Here is a 17688-nt window from a genome sequence, read left to right as displayed (position 1 = left end):
GAAATCCTCCGAATTTCCCGAGGGTGCGGCCCGTCCTTCTCTGGGGAGTGGGAATACCAACAGTTCTTTCAAACTCACTAAACATGCCTGCCTGCATGCAGATATATGTGATATCGGATTCTTTGGTCTGGACGGTGGTGGCGACGGCAGCGGTGGTGGTGGTTGTGATTGTGGTGGGTTTTCTGTCGGTATGACAACGGATTGACAACGAACAGGAAGCAGTGCCAGCTAGCAGCTTGCACTATGCGGTTGATCGTAGAATGTAGAATCGCCAGAAGGTGTCGGGGCAGGTGGTGGTGAGGCGTATGTGGTGGACGAGTTGGCATGCAAGGGAGGTGCGGCCGGGAGCATGCTGCACCACCACTATCAAGCCTTGACCCTTGCTGGCTGGATGGATGGCTGGCTGGGTGGATGGATGGCTGGATGGCTGGCTGGCCGGCTGGCTGGCTGACCGCTCATTCCTCCACATGAAAGATCCGGAAAGGAGGGGGTGGGAAACACCATTGTCCTGCTTAGCTCGGACTTCCCGCGCGCCTCGCACCCACTCTCCCTCCCCAAAACCTTGATCCCAATGCCACGTGACGGAAGTTTTCGACTGGGTAGATGGATCAGCACTGTGGTGTGCAGCGAAGATGGACATTACGTTAGGTATCTCGACGATCAGACGAGATGTTCGTGGTGGTGGGCTGGATTGATAGCGATACAATTTTCCGCTGGCATGCGGACAAGATCCAGGGAGGTATAGCATACCGATCGGTTCCCTTCTCTCTGTAGGGTGCAGGCAGGGACGACCGAATTGATCTGGGTAGGAGATATTCTCTGCTTTGGACGAAATGGGAGTACGTCAGTCAGTCAGTCCCCGGGATGGCGCGCACCGCAATTACGCGATTGCTTCGTCGACTTGCAGTTGTCATGCTGCGCGAGTCGGCCAGGAGAGATTGTGCAAAAGGTGTCCTCGAGGTATTACTCCCCGGTCACTTGAGGAAATTTTGGGCCCTCTGGACTCTAGAGGCGGAAAAGATGGGCATATCAGTCGCTGCAAGCAAATCCCCTCCCCCCAAGACGTCCGCTGCGTGTGGGTGGTCATACACCGACTCGATGGGGCGTAAACTCGGTAGTTGCAGGGGAAAAAAGGCATACCAGGGAAACTTAATGCGGGTAGAGCCTTTCCTCTAGACCACAGTCATACATACATCCAGCGAATCCTTACAGCTGTGCCTGCTGGGTCTGGTTCGTCGTGATCCCGGCGTGGTATCCTACCAGCGATCAAAATGGGCCGCCTTATGTTCCGCGGCACGGGGACAGGAGAATTCCCTTCCACCATGAAACAATGCAGTCGCAGGGGACAGACGCTCGCTTGGGGTTTTTTGTCGAAGCGTTCGAATGGCCCCCCTCTTTGGCGCATTCCGGTGGTTTCCTTAGCCGTGATGCGTGCATACTCGGTACGTCCCATGATCGGAGCGTAGACACCTGCGATTGGGTGGTCAAGAGGAACTGGGGGCGGCGGCGAGGGGGCGGGGGGCGGTTTGCTCGCCCTTCGCGATTGCTGGATGTACATACAGTGGTGTATATAGTCGTATGGGTGACGGGAGGACGCCGTGAGGCCCGCATATCCATACGGGCAAAGTGCGGCGGCGTTGGCGGTCGCGTCGGTGGCATCCCACAGGAAGCAAATGCTAACACGCAGGCAGGCAATCAGCCATGATTCCACTCGTACCCCCAAAGTCGTCATCTCAATCGCTATCGCAAGTCCATTTCGTTGCGAATCCAATCCAATCCATATACTTGTCCGTCGTGAACCTACTACGTCAAGTCGTCAACTCGTATGTAGGTACGTATACTTACCTATAGGTATATATGTATAGGTATATATACCTCGTACTTAGGCACGCATGTGTGCTTCCTCGGCTTCTTCTTCTTCGTGACCCGGGCAGAATTGTCCCCACTTCCTAGCACATATCCTGCATTGGCTTCGATTCGGTTGGTGGAAAGTGGAAAGAACACGGTGGAGGCGCTTTCGTTCGCTCGTTCGTGTCGTGTGTGTTTTTTTTTCTTTCTCTGCAGCTGTCGGCGGGCGGGCTTCGAGCTCGCCGGCCGTCTCTGACGAGTGGACCCGGTCGCATCGCGGCTGTGATGTACGGAATCGCGGCTTTTTCCCTCCCCCCCATCGTGCTACCAAGTGACACGAGGGCTTTTTTATTCCGTCGGCTGGGCTCTTTTGGTGGTAGCTGGCGTCCGTTCCGTGTACATAGGCTTTTCCCACCAGCATGTGCTGCAATGCATGCGAGCAAGCGGGTGAGGATGCCATTGGTTTGCACGATATTGGGATCGGAGCTGGAAAAACCCGCGTATCAAGCCTCAAAGCTTTAAGGCAATAGAAATGTGCATCATGCACGCTTGGGTGCTGAATTCTGGCAGATCGAGCGACGAAATTGTGATGTGATCTAGTTTCCAATAATAATTGGAACCACAGGAGAGCTAGGCAATCTGAGTGGTACTGGTACCACGAAAAGCATTGGTGGGTGAGGAATAAGCAAGCTGCCTGTGTTCGCCGCTCTCACCCCCCTCCCCCCCCTTCCCCGTCCTCTATCGACTTAGGGGCCGAATCGCGTTTCAAGCTCGTGCCGAATCAGCTCAACGCCTGCATGCGCCCCCTTCGAGCCGGATCATACGGGCATTGCATCGACGCGGGTTGCGGATGCTCGAAGAGGAAAGCGCGCGTGTTCGGATTCATCTGTGTCCCTTCCCATCAGTGCGAACTCCTCCAGGCGCGTACCATTTGCGGCTGATTCGCTTCCGCATGGGGCATGGCGGCTGGGCACTAGCGACCCCACATCTCGCAATTGGCCATCGCTCATCGACAACGGACTGGCGTGTGTGGCCGCGTGTGGTTACGTACTGGCTCGGCGTCTTCTCACTGGCCAGCCGGACGTTAAGGATGATTTCGCGAGAGGGTGTGAAGAGTGAGAGAGCTGAACGCACCTTGCGACCAGTCTTTTTTTTCCCCCAATCAGAGCCCGGTCTAGAACCGGGCGATTTGATTCGCATGTTTGTTTCGTCAGTCCCTCTGCGGGAGGGCGGGGGCGCGAGGGGTAGTGTCAACCTGGTGATGCCATTGATCCGTCGACTCTCCTAAATGCCCACCCGGAATCTCCGGTATGGATGTTGGCGGCGTCCCGTGATACGACGGTGGGAAGAATGATGGATCGGACCCATCGAAAAGCTCTCTCCGAAGCTGATAACCAACCCTTCGGCTGGGACAAGCGAAGTTTGGTAGAAGTCGGGAGCTGCCAGTAGCCGCAGCCACACACCCACACGGGGGGGCGTGCGATGCCAACAGTAAGCATCCACCCCTCCACTGTCCCCTCCTAGCCTAGGGCCCCCCCTTACCGGCCGCTGTAAGAAGCAGTTGCCCAAACTACCTACTGTGCAAATATTTCTTGTGCGTACCAGATACGTCTCAGCCTCGTTCATTATTCCTGCAAACGGCCGAGCACGTTTTTTTTCTTTTCCTTTTCTGTTAGGTCTTTCTTTTTCTTCACCCATCGGGTGGAATGGTTCCGAGGGAGGAAAAAGAGACGAGACATTGCAGCCTGGAAGTACATACTCGAGGATTTTTTCTGTGAGCATGGAGCGTCCTATCTCCCAGCAGGCGCAATCGAGCAGAGAAGTGGCCGCTGGCGGCATTGAGATAACGGCAGAGAAGTCGCATGGCATGTGATATCTGAGGAACCGACGACGAGTTTCATACCTGCCGCAATACGGACGCGATCGCTTAGGGAAGTCCGACTGCTGAGTGTGCGAGTTGCGTGCGTGCGGGCAGCCTGCGTTTGGGTCGCACCAAACCTCCTCCTCAACCTCCTCGTTCGCCAGTTGGTGCAGCAGGGAGGGAGAGATAGAGAGGGAGAGAGAAAGTCGATCTGAGATCTCCTGCTGTTTTTGACATTCCATCCAGGCCAGTCGCACACTTGGATGCCGCCCATGACATACCAGGTGGTGGCGGTGGTGGGGGGCAGCAGGTCAGGCAATGCGAGTCGTGCGTTCTCGAGTATGTAAGACGGGCAAAGTGTGGATGGGGTGATGACACGGAAATCCAGCACGGAGGGTTGCGGTAGGACGGTTGTCCGGGGAATTAGTGTGGTAGGGGGGCGGGAGGGCGGGGGGTGGGGGGAGGCGAGCAAAGAGTCCACTATGATGGTACTCTATGGCCGCCAGGTTTCCCTTGAGATCTGAACGGGTTGAACGGGTTGAACGGCTGTCAACAAGGACTGCACTGCAGCGCAGAATTGCGCCTAGAGAAATGTACTCTAGTCAAGCAGGAGCGGCTCGATTCACCGGCCAAAGACGATGCATCGTACTGACTGACTGAGGGACTGACGGACTGACGGACTGACTGACTGGCCGACTGGCCGACTCTGGATTGTCTCTGGACTGTCTCAACTAAAACCCATTAGCCGAACGTAGATATACATACGAGGACTCCTCCCCCTCCACTGGGTCGATAAATAGAATGGATACCACCTCACTACTGGTCGTCGGGCGGGTCGCCTAGAGTAAAATGGGTAATTTTTCCATCTTCACGGCGCGAGAAGCAAATCAAAAAACCCGACTGTGATGCGATGTGATGTGAGTCTGTGACTACTCCTGCTGGGGGACGACACCACCTACTCCACACCCGTGCCCTAAATCCCTTGAGGTGTAGCACCGCAGCTAGGACCAGTAGGAGGAGGAGTACAGACAAGCATGCAAAGCGATAATGTCAATGGAGGTTATAAGTAGAGTATAAACGGCGCTGGCATGTTGGGGCGCATGTAAAGTAGAGAGGCCCGACCGGGGCGAACATCGTGACGACTCCCGGCATGCAGTAGGTATGTTGGATAGTTAGCAGGCAAGTGCGGTGCCGGCCCGGCAGAACTGCCTAAATAAAGCACTCTGTGCTCAGCGCGGCGCAGGCACAGGCAGGGAGGCGGGCGGGCGGGCGGGCGGGCGGGCAACCAGCCAGGTAGGCACGTAATGGTCGTCAACATCCTCCTCCTCCCCATCGTGCCTCCTTCTCCTACATACTCCTCGCTATAGGAAACCCAATGGCGCACGGCACCATACTCGGGCTTCGAGCACATGGAACCAGAGCATCCTCTCCCTCCGTTCTCCGTCCTCTGCTCTCCCAACAATCCGACTGAAAATACCGCACACATAGCATGTGCTTACCTTTGCCAGGATTCGTTAGCTAGCTGGCTGAAAACACAACCTCCTCTGCTGCTGCTGCTGCTGCTGCTGCTGCTGCAGTGCTTCCGCTTCCTCGGGATACGTCTCTAGAGTACCTTGAACGTTCACCACGCATACAGGGCGCGGGGACGTTGCCGCACCGGGATATATATCATACCTTGGGCCGTGCAGAGGAAGTGTTGGGCTAGGAACTGGGGAGCTGTGTTGGGGGATTCCATGAGATTACCGTACATACGTACGTATCCTCCGCGGCCCGCCGTCCGATCCGAAATAACCTCACCGAGCAACCAATCATCAGTTGTTTCCGGGAGAGGTGGGGAGAATTGAATCGGCTGTGTTGCAGGGGTGTGGGAGAGAGTGTGGGAGTGGGAGACTGGGAGACCGGGAGAGTGTGTGGGGCGGACGTCGTTGCAATTGACAGATTTCGATCGGACTCTAGTTATGTGCGGACCCGCGTTGAGCAGGAAAGCGGCAGTGACACACCACCCAGCAACAACAAGCTTTCCATAATTGTCCGGCCGTGCAGCGATCGCCCGGAGGGTTACTCACTTCATGTTGCTGAGACGGAAGGAAGTCGGGTGAAAAATAAAATAACGAGGACACAGCGTGGACGGGTAACGGGAACACGCCCGCTTGCCTCCCCCCAAACTGTCTGCCTTGTGGTCCGCTCGTGGAATCGATTCGATCAAGCCCAGGAGCCCCGGTCCGTCCTGGCTCGGTCTCGGTCTCGGTCTCGGTGTCGAGTGGTCATGTTTGTGACCCACGACTCCACTCCACACGACCAAGAGCAGACAACCCGATCCATTCCACTCTACCTCGCTCCTCGTCCTCCTCGCCCTCCTCCCTCCTCCCCTCCTCCTCGTCATCCTCATCATTCTCATCATCCTCCTCCTCTTGCCGTGGAGAGACGTATTCATCTTGTTGCTGTTGGGTTACCGTCTGCCCATGGGTTTGTGGGAATGGGAACGGGATGAAGGGAGCGGGGCGTGCACGGGCGTCGATCTGATAGGCTACCGTCTTCAGGCTCGCTCAAGATGTCGCGGAGAGAAAGCGTAACTGGAAGCTAAAGCAGCATGCAGCAACCATCTGAAAGGAAAGAAAGAAAGAAGGAAAGAAAGAAAAAAACCCGCTAGCAGGCCCCGCCGCCCCACTCCCTCCACCTCTCACCTCCGTCCGCCGCTTACTTTTGATCCTTTCCCCACGCTTCTCCGGCGAGGTGGGTAATCCGTTTGATTTGATGGGGGTGAATCGCTCCATTTCCGGCGAATAGCGATGATCTCTGGAGCCGTGGTTGGTATGATGGTACTTGGGTAGGGTGGTCACTGGTGATGGGTGAGTTGGTCCCCTCCCCCCTACCCTGGCTAGCCCAGGAATTATATCGCTCCCTCCCTCCCTTCCCTACTTCCCTTCCGTTCCCTACACATGTACTTCCCTTCTTCCCTTCTTCCCTTCTTCCCTGCTGGCTGGTGGGAAAGGTGGTGGTGCCATGGATCACTCATGTAGAGTAACCCCCGTAGTGAGGAAGCGAGTCGACGCTAGATGGCGCCGGGTTCATCGCCATCAAATCGACGTGATGCCCCGCGCAGGACTCGCCTCCTTTGGGGTTCTTTTTGGCTCGGAGAGCGGTCAAAATGTCCGCCCGTCGTTACGTACGGATAGCTTGACTCGACGCGCTGCAACTACCTTGAGGGGAAATAAAAAATAGAACAGACTGCTTTCGGTGGGGGAGGGGTGTGTGGGGGGAGGGTTCGATGAGACACCTCCCTTGCATCGGGGGCGGGGCGGAGGTTGAGGAGATCAGAAATGGAGCACGGCGGGACACTTTCGGATTGTTCATTATTTGCGGCTGTGATGTACCTACTAGAGTGGTAGATGCGGCCCTGGATTCGGAAGGTCAGGCCCGGAAGTGCTCGGACGTTCGAGTGCTCACCCATGAGTGGCCCGGCAATGGCCCGCTACTACATACAGCCTCTCGCCCTCGCCTCTGCTCCGTCGCTGCTGCGCTGCTGCAGCCTGCTCTTCTACACGACTCTACGAGCAGCAATCTTCAGGCGCTAGCACGAGCCACGGAGAATGAGCAGCAATAGGACTTCGATCGTCGCCACGCTTTCTGTCCGACTCACGGATTTCAGTCCCGCATCGTGCCATGGCGAGAGTGGAGCTATATACCCATCTACTATTTTACATGTGTCGTCGATCGGAGCGAACACACGGACGGATGAACTGCCGTTGATCGCGAGCATCGTTATAGTACTTTACTATAGCTTGGAGCCGCAGCGCTCGAACAGAACGTCCTACCGTACACACGACGCACGGCAACATTCGACCGAACGGCGCCGGTGGCCGGGTCCCGAACCGTTGCAGTTGGGCAGCCGAGTGCCAGCCGGTGCGGCTTCGAGCTCCAGCGAGGGAGACCATGGGCAGGCGGGCAGCAGGTTGGTATATCGATGGGTAGGTATCTCAACAAGAGGGAGAAGACGCGGATGTGTGGTACTGTACGTACCGGTACTAACTGGTACTCACAGTACAGCGGACGAATAGCGGAGAGCAACTGGCGGAATCGTTCCGTCGCGATCATCCAGGCACCTCGAGTCCCTACTTACCGACTTCTTACCTGCCTGCTCATGGCGTGCCAACGGATGTGCGACCACGCGCCTATGTACTCTACCGATATGTGGACGGCGGGGAGGAGCGGGTGGTGCTAAGCGAACGAGATAGACGATGCGACGCCCAGACCTTAGATCCAACGGTTGGTTTTTCAAGCCGGAATTTGCATGAGCATCAACACAGACTCAGGTACATAAATATGTAGCTCGGCGGCGGCGCAAGGTAAGATACATGCCCAAGTAAGTACTGGCCCACCTATGTTACTTTCCCATGTACCTTCTAACTAGGCAAGTACTCTATCTAGGGACCTGGGTGGTGCTTGCTACATATACGCTGGAGCTAGAGCTTCTACATATGGGGATGCGCTGCTACCAGCACTAGTATAACTAGCAGTTACTCTGCTCTAAGTTGGGGCCTAAAGGAGTGGAACGTAACTACGGGGGTGAGGGGGCCCAACGAAAGAAACGAATGCTGTGCTGCGATGCTGGCCAGTAGGAGGCCACGGCCGTGCGGGTGTTGTGATATCTACTTTCTACATACATGTTCTGTTCCTCGCATGCATCGCAGAGATATATACCGGTACGGTACAGATCTGTGGGAGTGAGCGTGCGAGGAGGATCCCGCAATGCCGAGGGTGGCGCCGTACGTAGCGCTCCTCTGAGCATTGTTCCCCCTCGAGCTGTCCGTCGAAGCGCGGCGAGCTGTAGATGGCTACTTGCATAGCTACCAGCGCAGCCAGCTCTCTCTCTTCTCCGCGTGCAGACAGAGGTACATGGTTACTACTAGCATAACTGCTAGCATACCAGCACTCCTGAGCGAGGACGGTAGTGCACATACGCTGCGTGCGATGGGCCTAGGCGATGGACCTAGCATTCCCGGACGCATGGCCGCTGGTCGTCGTCGTGAGGGACACATCCATCCTCCCTGCCTGCCTCCCTGCGAGCTCATGCCTCCCGGCCCTTTTCTCCATCCCTCCCTCCCTCCTTCCCTCCTCCCCTCCTTCCCTCCCCCTCCTCCTCATCATCCTCCTCCCCCCTCCTCCCCTTCCCCATCTCCCCGGCCAGGGTTTCGACTTCGGGAAATACCTCTGGAGAACGAGCGAGCGAGCTGTCGCGCAGCTTGGCGCAGGTAGCGTCCCAAGCCGTCAAGACCATTCTGTGCAGATGATGGCGCGGTCAATCAGTACTCGGTCAATCAATCGAGTGGACGTCAGTGCGCCCAGTCCTCGGTAGGCAATTTCCCTCCACCGTCGTCTCCTTCTTTCGGGGGGTGGTGATGGTGGTCAAGGGCCCAATCCTCCTAACGCGAACCAGACGGACACTTTTAGTACCCAACTCTACTACTTGCTAGTAGCTAGCCGGCTCGCCCTCTCTTTCCCTTTCCCTTCCCCTTCCCCTTCCCCTTCCCCTTCCCCTTCCCCTTCTTCCCGCCGCCGCTCCACAGAAACCAATTCCCTGTGCCTTTCCCGCCGCGGACGAGGAAAAAGCAATGGCCACCTCGCACTAACGATTTCCTGATGCCACCGCCAATCTGCAGGGTTGGGCTAAGCTCCCTAACTATTATTCACTCGACCTCCAGGTACTTGTGCACTTGTGTTTTTTTTCTTCCTCTTTCCTTTTTCCTTCTTTTCGGTTCTCCGCAGGGTTTTTGTGATCCTGTGTTTCCTTTTCCCTCATGGTTTTATTTCTTTTTTTTTAGGGGGGGAGGGGAGGGATACCTTACAGCTGTTATTCCTCGCGCGCCGCACCGCCGCAGCGCCTCATTCCTTTTTTTTCTTTCTTTCTTTCCTGCCAGCCTGCCTGTCAGGACTTTGTCTGTGTCTGTGTCTGTCTCCTTAGAGGAGTTAGGGTGTCGTCTCTTCCTGGCAGCGACTCTCCCTTCTCCATTCTCTCTCTTGTCCTCTCGGCTCTCTGTCTCTCTCTACCCCCCAGTCAGTTCAAGCCCTGCCTTAGTCGTCAAACAGAAATAGAGAAAAGAAAGAAAGAAAGAGAAAAAAAAGGTCGTTATATTGTGCTCACATGTCGTCCCTTCCACCATCTCCCCCCTTCGCGTTCATCCGTATCCATCCCATCATCCCGTCCGGCTTTCCTTGCTGCAAACTTCGGTACCGACAACTTCCACGGCACAGCAACGACTCACCCACCCACACACTTTCACACACACACCCTCCCCCCTTCCAAAAAAAAAAAAAAAAAAAAACTACCCGGAAGCTCAGGCTGTGCTCCTCTTAACCATAAGCCTACCTCCACCAACCCCCATTCACGTCCAAAACTTGCCAGCCATCATCGTCACCGCTCGCCCGCCTCATAACCCTCCCCCTTCGCCAAAAAAAAAAGCCTCCCCCAGCCAAAACTCCTACCACTACCACTACAAACCCTCACTGCCTGACTCTCACTCACTCACTCACCCGCTACTCCGCCCAGAGCCCCCCCGTCCATGCACCGGCCCATCTGCTCGCTACTCTAAATCCGCCGCGACTGCATCTGCTTCCCCAATTGACAGATATTCCGCTCTAATTGGCTCCGTCTCCGTGTGTGCGTGTGAGCGTGTGTGTGAGAGAGCGAGCGTGTGTGTGTCTGTGTGTGTGCGCTTGTGTGTCGTGTTATCCGTACTGGTCTTGCTTCCGCGCCTAATCCAGGTTGAGGGAGGAGGATTGCTCAATCGCCCCCGGACCTGCTTAAGCATCCACTACAGCAGCATAGCAGTATCAGCTCCATTACCTCCCGGCGCTTCCCCCCCGCACACTTTCACCCCCCAGCTACTCTTGCTCCTGCTCTTGCTCCTCCTCCTCCCACTGCTCCTCCTCTTGCTCCTGCTACTTCTACTGCTGCCGCTCCTGCTCCTGATCCCCCCAACCTCCCATCGCACCTGCTGTGCCATAAATGCACGTCTCCATGCAACCGTCTTCGTCCCTACCACGAGGTCTCCAGGCTCCGTCTTCCTTTGGTGCGCGAAGATCGATATCTCACGACCTGGCCCGGTTCTCCCTCGACCTGGAACGAAGACCTGTACACAAGGTGCCATACCCGTCGCCTCCAATGTCGCACTCCCCGCCGCCATTAAACCCACAGCCTTCCGACGACCAGCGGCTGCATCAACATCACCACCAGCACCAACACCACCACCAACATCACCACCACAACGACAACAACAGCAATAACAACAACAGCGACAGCAACGACAGCAGCAATAATGCCAACAATAATCCGACATACTACCCTTCAACCGCTGCCCAGCCTCAACCTAATTACGGCTCCTATCGATATCCGCAGGAACAGCAACAACAGCAGCAGCAATACCACCAACCGCAGCAGGACCACAGTCGCAACCACCACCATCACCACCACCAACAGCAGCAGCAGCCGCAACAGCACCACCACCATCACCATCACCAACAGCAGCAGCCACAGTCGACACCGTTCAGCGTCGGAGCTTCGTCGCCAAGGGAGCCAGAGAGCTTTCCCGCACCGTTCCCGTCGATAACCGGTGAGCAATTCTCGCCCTCGGTACCGTCGCCGTCCGGAAGGTCGCCATTCGTACCGCAGACGAGCTTCTCAGCTCCGCCACCTCCTAGAAGGCCAAAGTCCCATGTGGCTTCAGCTTGCGTCAATTGCAAGAAGGCCCATCTGGCTTGTGACAGTATGTTGACTCCTTTTTTATGTCTCATTCCAATATCCCGATGGACACCGCCGCCGCCGGAAATCCCGGCAAAGCTGGAGCGGCCTATTCATTGGCTGCTAGCTAGCTAGGCCAACCGCCGGTCACTATTTCTGCAAGAAATCCGTCTAGCTGGGTGTGCTAAGTTGGCGCCGCTGCGACCGAACTGGTTGACAACTGGACGTTGAGGGATACCAACAAATCAGGGAGGTCTTAGGGACTAACCTTGCCTCGATCCACCGACGGAATTTTCCCCCCTGTTGGTCTTCAACTGCAGTTAATTGATTGCCTTTGAAAATCTATCCCCATATTTCTTTCTTTCTTTCTCTTTCTTTTCTTTCTCTTTCTTTTCTTTCTCTCCATTAAGCTGTAGTCCATCATTACGGAGTGATTTTTTTTTGAGGGGGAGAGATTCTCGAGTGATCGTATGTGATCAAATTGAGGGGAAGAGTTGCTGGGGATACGGAAGCTAACATTGGCCTTTTGCTAGCCCGTCGACCTTGTCCCCGATGCGTAGGATTAGGCAAGCAGGTACGTTTCGGCGAAGTTGAGCGTATCCTCGGAAAGAAAACCATTGCTAACAGTCGGACTCAGGAAACCTGCATTGATGTTCAACATAAGAAGAGGGGTCGACCAAGGTTACGGGATGATAACAGAGCGCATAGCTTCGAGGCTCAGATGCAGCGTCCTGGTATCTACTCGTCGCCGTCGTCGCCGTCGATATCGATTCCGACTCGTAACGGAATGAATAGAATCCTGAAATCCCAGCCAGGCCGCCGTCAGTCCTTGCAGGAGGACATACTCGGTCGTGCATCCAATTATTCTGACCAGCGACGGTCATCCAAATTCAACCTTCCTCCGATATCTGATGCTACAGCTTACCTGACAACGGAGCTGGTCGTCGCAAAGTCGACCGACGATATGAGGGAGCTGCTCGGGTACTCGGCAGCGGAGCTCGACTGCCAAAAGAGCCTGTTCGATATCGTCCTGGATTCCGACCGGGCCAAAGTGGATCACCTGGCGACCAGAATCAACGAAGAGATCCGGGAGAGGAGGAAGCCCCAGGAGTGGCTCGCCGGGCATCAGTTGTATGCGACAATACAGGCCGTCAGTGAAGTTCAAATTGCAGCTGCAACGTATGGAACGAGTACTCACTCGGAAGCCCTTCATCTGCGGCGCCCGGATGGTAACTTCATCCGTATACGGATCCGCGCTCAGGTGGCCTTCGTTTCGGTTGCTTTCGTTGTGATGACGTTCTCCCTCGCCAACGAGATGCCGCCTCCTCTTCAGCTCAACCACAGTGCATCCTACTCCAATCTGAGCTCGCTCCGTACTCCGACACCGAGCACCACACCATCGCTCCAGTCGCCTTCGTTTCTGACATCGAGCCACGTGCTCCAGCTGCAAGGCGGCCCTTTCGGTCCCCAATCCCCTTATTCGCATGCTGGGATATCATCGACATCTCCCGTGGAGTCGCGACCGCGAACCATGCAACATGAACCACCGTATCCGCCGTTGGGACAGTACTCGAATTCATCTCAGTCTCCGGCGTCCTCCAATTTCTACCGGCCGCCAGTATCACCGGCAACCCTCACGCCGACGGGGTCCACCAGTTCGTCTATCTCGGGACCGCATACCTCCGGGCACCAGCAGGAGGATCTTCAACTCCCACCACTGAAGCTGAACTCTGTGCCGCAATATGGAAATAGGATGAGGACCAGCATCATCGCACCGGAGGAGCCGAGGCGGATCGAGATGCCAAAGAGAGAGCGCATAGGAGTTCGCGAGATGCTAGGATGAGGGAGGAGATATCGACACGACAGAATCGACCAGGGGTGTGATGACAGGAATCAGGGGCGAAAGGCTGAGTGGGAGATAAGAAGAAGTGCTCCGGGTTTTTCACTCGGTGGTGCGATGATGAAATACGGGAGCGAGCCCCCTTTTTCTTTTCTCGACAGCTATTTATCCGGATTTAATGGGTTGTCTCGTTCCGATGAGCTCGAGATGGTCTCCTACGGATCCGGTCGTTTGTTCCTACTGCAGTCGACGGCAATCGACAGCTTCACCCGTTTCGCTTCCCCCCCTTTTTCCGGGAACTCGTCGCGATGGTTATATTCTACCATTTCATTTTAATCGGCTACAATTTTACTTTTTTTTTGTTTTGTTTACAGTGAGCGCAAGGCGGGGTTGGTGGTTTCTCCTTGGCGGCTGTAGATGTGTTTTTGCCGGGAGGAAGAATGGCGGCTGTCAATCATGGGATGTCCTCGTTCTTTAGGCTTCCTCGGAGTTTTTCCTTTTGTATGGGTCTCATCGCTTTCTTCTCTTACGGTCTCTCTTGGGTTCTTTTTTTTAGCGTGTCATTCATCTGTTTCCATAATCTATCTATCCGGCTGGGCTTTTTCTACTCGTCTTATAATAATACCCCCCCCTCTTTCTGTCTGTCTGGTCTGGTCTGGTCTGGTCTGGTCTGGTCTGTTTCTTTTCTGGCATTGGCATTGGAATTTTCTTTAGCAGGGTACAGTACGGTAGGGACGGACGGTGACGGTGACGGTTGGTGACGGGGGTCGGTGGTTTTTTTCCTCTTTCCTTTTGCCTAAGGTGTTTTCACTATCATTTCTTCTTCTTTTCTTTGCGTTTGTTTTTTCGTTTTTCATTTATTCTTTTTTCTGTCGTTGGATGGATGGAAGAGGGGGAGGAGGACTTTTGGCTTGGGGAATGGGGATGGAGATGGGGGTGGGGATGGGGTTGGAGATGCGGATGGAGGTGGGGAGATAGATTCTAGGTATCATGGTGGTGGGGGGTTCATTAATGGGTCTTTATTTTTTTTTTGGCATTGCTGCGAGCATTGTTGGGATTTTCTTGGGTGAGTTGAGGTGAGAGGGGGAGGAGGTGGAGGGGGAGAAGGCGGGGGGAGTGGGGGGAGGCTGGGGGAGTGGGGAGTAGAGTAGAGTAGAATGTAGTCGTCTACTACCGTACGTGAGGTCTTGTTGAGTGCGTTTGAGTGCGTGTGATTGCGTGTGATACTTGGACTATGGTGATGGACCAGATGGGTTTACGAAGCATGATGGGCTTGGAAGTTTGCTTGTTGAGCTTTGCATGTTGGAACTTGCTTGGAACTTGGAACTTGGAACTTACTTGGAACATCACGTGGTTTTCTCAGTCATGTGGAGTGTGGACGGGCCTTGTCTGGTTGGTGTTTATTGGCTGGGCTCTTGGAACGTTAACTACACGGAAGGTTGAATAGACTCTCAGCTTTCATCGCAGCAGATAAATCAACTTCCAAGCCGTACCTTTACAACATTGCAGTCGGGACTCGGGACTTGGGACTTGGAACTCGGAACTTGGAACTCGGCAGCGAAAGGCGAGTGAGCCTTTGTGAACACGCCCGCCTGCTCTAGAGTACATGAGCTCCTTTATGATGCATGCGGGCGGTGGGAGAGGAGGGGAGTAGCTGTAGGGGAGACGCTGTAGGGGGAACAGCTGTAGGATGGGTGGAGGGCAGGGGCGGATGTGGACTCATGCAGTCCTGAGCATTCCTGCGAGGGGAATGCAGATGTGGGATGTGAGATGTGTGCGGTCAGCACGAGTGAGCGAGGAGGAGTGCAAGGAGTGCGAGTGCGGGTATCACGGTGTAATGCAGCAGCCACAGCAGCCAAAAGCAGTACATACACACGCAGTACATGTACGCATAGGTATCCAGGCACGCAGAGCTCTGCGGCCGGGTGCCAAAGTGTTTCGTTGAGGTACCGTAGACCGGTCTGGGAGGAAACACACATCCCCGTTGCCAAAAGCGAAAGCGAAACCGCTGGCCGTGGTGGCTGTGTGGTGGCCGTGGTGGCCGCGGTGGTCGCGGTGGTGGGCTTGGGACGGGAGGCACGGCTGGGGCTGGGGGGTACATACCAGTACGATATCGGAGCATCCGGCTCACGCCTCCGGAGTCCTCTGTGATTCTGTGGCCCCCGAGCCACCCGAACCACCCCACGCCGCCGTGTAACCTGCCCCATCCCCGGTCGACCCCAGCCCCAGCCCCAGCCCCAGCCCCAGCTCCAGCTCCAGCCCCAGCCCCAGCCCCAGCCCCAGCCCCAGCCCGTGCTGGCCGCCACTGACGTACATGGCTTCTGGAGGCCTGGGGAGGGGGGGGGGGGGAGAGGGGGGTATGTACTGCCTATCGTAGCTCTGCATGTAACCGTTCGTAAGGAGCAAGCATCAGGTACCTACCGTACTGTACCAGGTACGCTACGTACTCTGCGTACTGGATGCGAAGTCGGATGCGAAGGTCGGATTTGGCACCCGTCGTCCATCAGCCAGAGTAGGTGGTAACATACGGGTTGACTCTGGACCTACGGTATGGTATGATATCTACTACCGTATTGTGCCGTACATATGTAGAAGCCTCGAATGCGGGATTGCCAAGGTGCGGATCGGATGCACTTCTACACGGCACTTCCACACCTCCACCCTCCCACAGAGTGCACGCCCCCCCTGGAGATATTCTCCGATCTCCGCACACATCACACACATCCTACACATTCCACGCATCTTGCACATCACACACATCACACACATCACACACATCCTACACATTCCACGCATCTTGCACATCACACACATCACACCTATCCCATCCATCTCACCCACCCAAACCCATCTCACCCATCTCGCATCTCAAACCCCTCCCGCAGCTGGGTCTAGATCTCCCGGGGGGTGTCGGGGTGGTCGTGCGGTATGTAGGTACATTAGGTACATTAGTTACATTAGGTAAGGATGTACAACACATCTGAGGAAGAGATGCAAGCCACCAACATGCTCATGCTCGATAACCTACATCCATCTTACCAGGTGCTTACCTTGGTAGTTATGCACCCATGCAGATCGCGGTACATCTTCCCCCCTCCCCTCCCCGCCTACGCACGCACATCCCTTGTAGGAGGAGCAGGGGGAGGAGGAGGAGGAGGAGTAGGGATATTTCAATTTCCCGAGTCCCGATCGCCATGGACTAGATTGCGGTGTTGAGATCGGGCTCGAGGTCGGGCTCGTGGGGGGTGAAGGGTGAAGGGTGAAGGGTGAAGGGCAGTGGCGCTCCCTTGTGCAGTGCCTTTCTTGGCTGTAACTGCACGTAGCTGTATATACGCAAACCAGTGTGTCCGTGTGTCCAGCAGCTGGGGACTGGCGTGGCGTGGCGGCGCGATCGATCTTGCTGGCTGGAGCCTGGTGGGTGCGTTGCTGTTCTACGGTATACTCAATGAGAGTACTGGCGGCCCAGTAGCACTCAGTCGGACGGCACATGGCTGCCGGCGGTGGCCCTTTCGTCCCAGTCCCAGTCCCAGACTCCCAGTCCCCCAGACCTAGACGCACACCCGGAATCCCCCCCCTCGCTTCAATCCCAAGTTCCCAACACCGGCCCCAAGGTTTGAGGTTCCCAACGAGGCGTGCGTACTGTGTTCCCCAGGCCCACTGGCCTACATATGGTATGCATGCACCGCACTTTGTCTTCCGGCTATACCCTCCGAGCACTTACGATTGTATGATACCGGTATATCTTCGTTCCCCAATTAATGTGGAACCCACTGCCCAGGTCTCGCCCTCCTCCTCCTCCTCCTCCGCGCCGCTGCTGCACTGGGAGTGGGTGTGAGGCGGGATAGTTTCCGTCCATAGATACCGTATGCCTGGTGCTCTGGCCGCACGCAGGAGCGGATGGAAGCTTTGGGGTTACAAGGGCAGCTGGTTACCACAGTGGTCGGTGTGGTATATAAATACCTACCTGGTACCAAAGAAAGCACCTACGGGGTGCCAATCAGTTTTGTCTGGCACATACGGTCAGTACCAAGACCAAGCGGTACCGACGACACCAATTGATCTCATCCAGCCTCTGCAATGTACATACATTTCAACACTTTACGAAGCATGGACACATGTAAACACGGGGTAGGTATTTGCACATTTGAAGCCTTTTTGACGAGATATTTTCGCTTCAGGTGGGATACCCAGGTTAGAAACTCTCGAACAAGTAATATCTACATGAAGCAGACCAATTTTCCACCGGCATTATCATCCGTATGATATGTACCTAGGACGTGGTAGATTCCTTCGTGACTACTCACGATAGGAGCATTGTGGATACCTAATAGATCTATGTACCGCCCACTGAACCGGAAGGGAACTGCACCGTTGGCTATTCCGATAGGTATGAGTGTAACT

At 55.4% G+C, this 17688-nt stretch overlaps 6 protein-coding genes across 6 annotated transcripts; 3 read left to right on the top strand and 3 right to left on the bottom strand.

The window, feature by feature from the left end:
* Positions 1–898: 898 nt before the first annotated feature.
* On the bottom strand, positions 899–1932 carry BZA05DRAFT_85627 (uncharacterized protein). Its single transcript, XM_051488717.1, has 2 exons — positions 1141–1932; positions 899–1005 (listed from the first exon to the last, which is right to left on the bottom strand). Exon 1 carries the CDS (start codon positions 1730–1732, stop codon positions 1184–1186), a length of 549 nt encoding a protein of 182 aa, XP_051338281.1. The 5' UTR covers positions 1733–1932; the 3' UTR covers positions 899–1005; positions 1141–1183.
* A 3052-nt stretch (positions 1933–4984) lies between these two features.
* BZA05DRAFT_437273 (uncharacterized protein) lies at positions 4985–7160 on the bottom strand (the record flags this gene model as incomplete). The annotated part of the gene is made up of 6 exons (XM_051486448.1): positions 4985–5321; positions 5384–5425; positions 5466–5501; positions 6042–6254; positions 6411–6548; positions 7088–7160. 6 exons carry the CDS (start codon positions 7158–7160, stop codon positions 5224–5226), a joined length of 600 nt encoding a protein of 199 aa, XP_051338280.1. The 3' UTR covers positions 4985–5223.
* Positions 7016–8172, top strand: BZA05DRAFT_402545 (uncharacterized protein). Its single transcript, XM_051484118.1, has 3 exons — positions 7016–7677; positions 7752–8055; positions 8138–8172. The coding sequence occupies exons 1-2, from the start codon at positions 7300–7302 to the stop codon at positions 7929–7931; spliced, it is 558 nt and encodes a 185-aa protein (XP_051338279.1). The 5' UTR covers positions 7016–7299; the 3' UTR covers positions 7932–8055; positions 8138–8172.
* A 684-nt stretch (positions 8173–8856) lies between these two features.
* On the top strand, positions 8857–10031 carry BZA05DRAFT_402540 (uncharacterized protein). Its single transcript, XM_051484117.1, has 2 exons — positions 8857–9061; positions 9147–10031. Exon 2 carries the CDS (start codon positions 9350–9352, stop codon positions 9800–9802), a length of 453 nt encoding a protein of 150 aa, XP_051338278.1. The 5' UTR covers positions 8857–9061; positions 9147–9349; the 3' UTR covers positions 9803–10031.
* Positions 10032–10715: 684 nt separating this feature from the next.
* On the top strand, positions 10716–13290 carry BZA05DRAFT_446268 (uncharacterized protein; the record flags this gene model as incomplete). The annotated part of the gene is made up of 3 exons (XM_051487065.1): positions 10716–11472; positions 11981–12021; positions 12085–13290. 3 exons carry the CDS (start codon positions 10716–10718, stop codon positions 13288–13290), a joined length of 2004 nt encoding a protein of 667 aa, XP_051338277.1.
* A 1397-nt stretch (positions 13291–14687) lies between these two features.
* BZA05DRAFT_419891 (uncharacterized protein) lies at positions 14688–15603 on the bottom strand (the record flags this gene model as incomplete). Its single annotated transcript, XM_051485613.1, has 4 exons — positions 14688–14714; positions 14781–14879; positions 15164–15248; positions 15419–15603. 4 exons carry the CDS (start codon positions 15601–15603, stop codon positions 14688–14690), a joined length of 396 nt encoding a protein of 131 aa, XP_051338276.1.
* Between the last annotated feature and the right edge of the window lie 2085 nt (positions 15604–17688).

Source organism: Tricharina praecox (assembly GCF_024521635.1).
Source record: "Tricharina praecox strain CBS 144465 chromosome Unknown BZA05scaffold_17, whole genome shotgun sequence".
Classification (NCBI taxonomy): Eukaryota; Fungi; Ascomycota; class Pezizomycetes; order Pezizales; family Pyronemataceae; genus Tricharina; species Tricharina praecox.
This window is presented reverse-complemented; position numbering and strand designations above follow the sequence as displayed.

Excerpts from the sequence above, each read along its gene's own strand:
- BZA05DRAFT_85627 (XM_051488717.1), bottom strand. The coding sequence starts at position 1,732 with ATGACGACTTTGGGGGTACGAGTGGAATCATGGCTGATTGCCTGCCTG.
- BZA05DRAFT_402545 (XM_051484118.1), top strand. The coding sequence starts at position 7,300 with ATGAGCAGCAATAGGACTTCGATCGTCGCCACGCTTTCTGTCCGACTC. Across the intron at positions 7,678-7,751 it reads GCAGGTTGGTATATCGATGG|TACAGCGGACGAATAGCGGA; the intron begins GTAGGTATCTCA and ends TGGTACTCACAG.
- BZA05DRAFT_402540 (XM_051484117.1), top strand. The coding sequence starts at position 9,350 with ATGCCACCGCCAATCTGCAGGGTTGGGCTAAGCTCCCTAACTATTATT.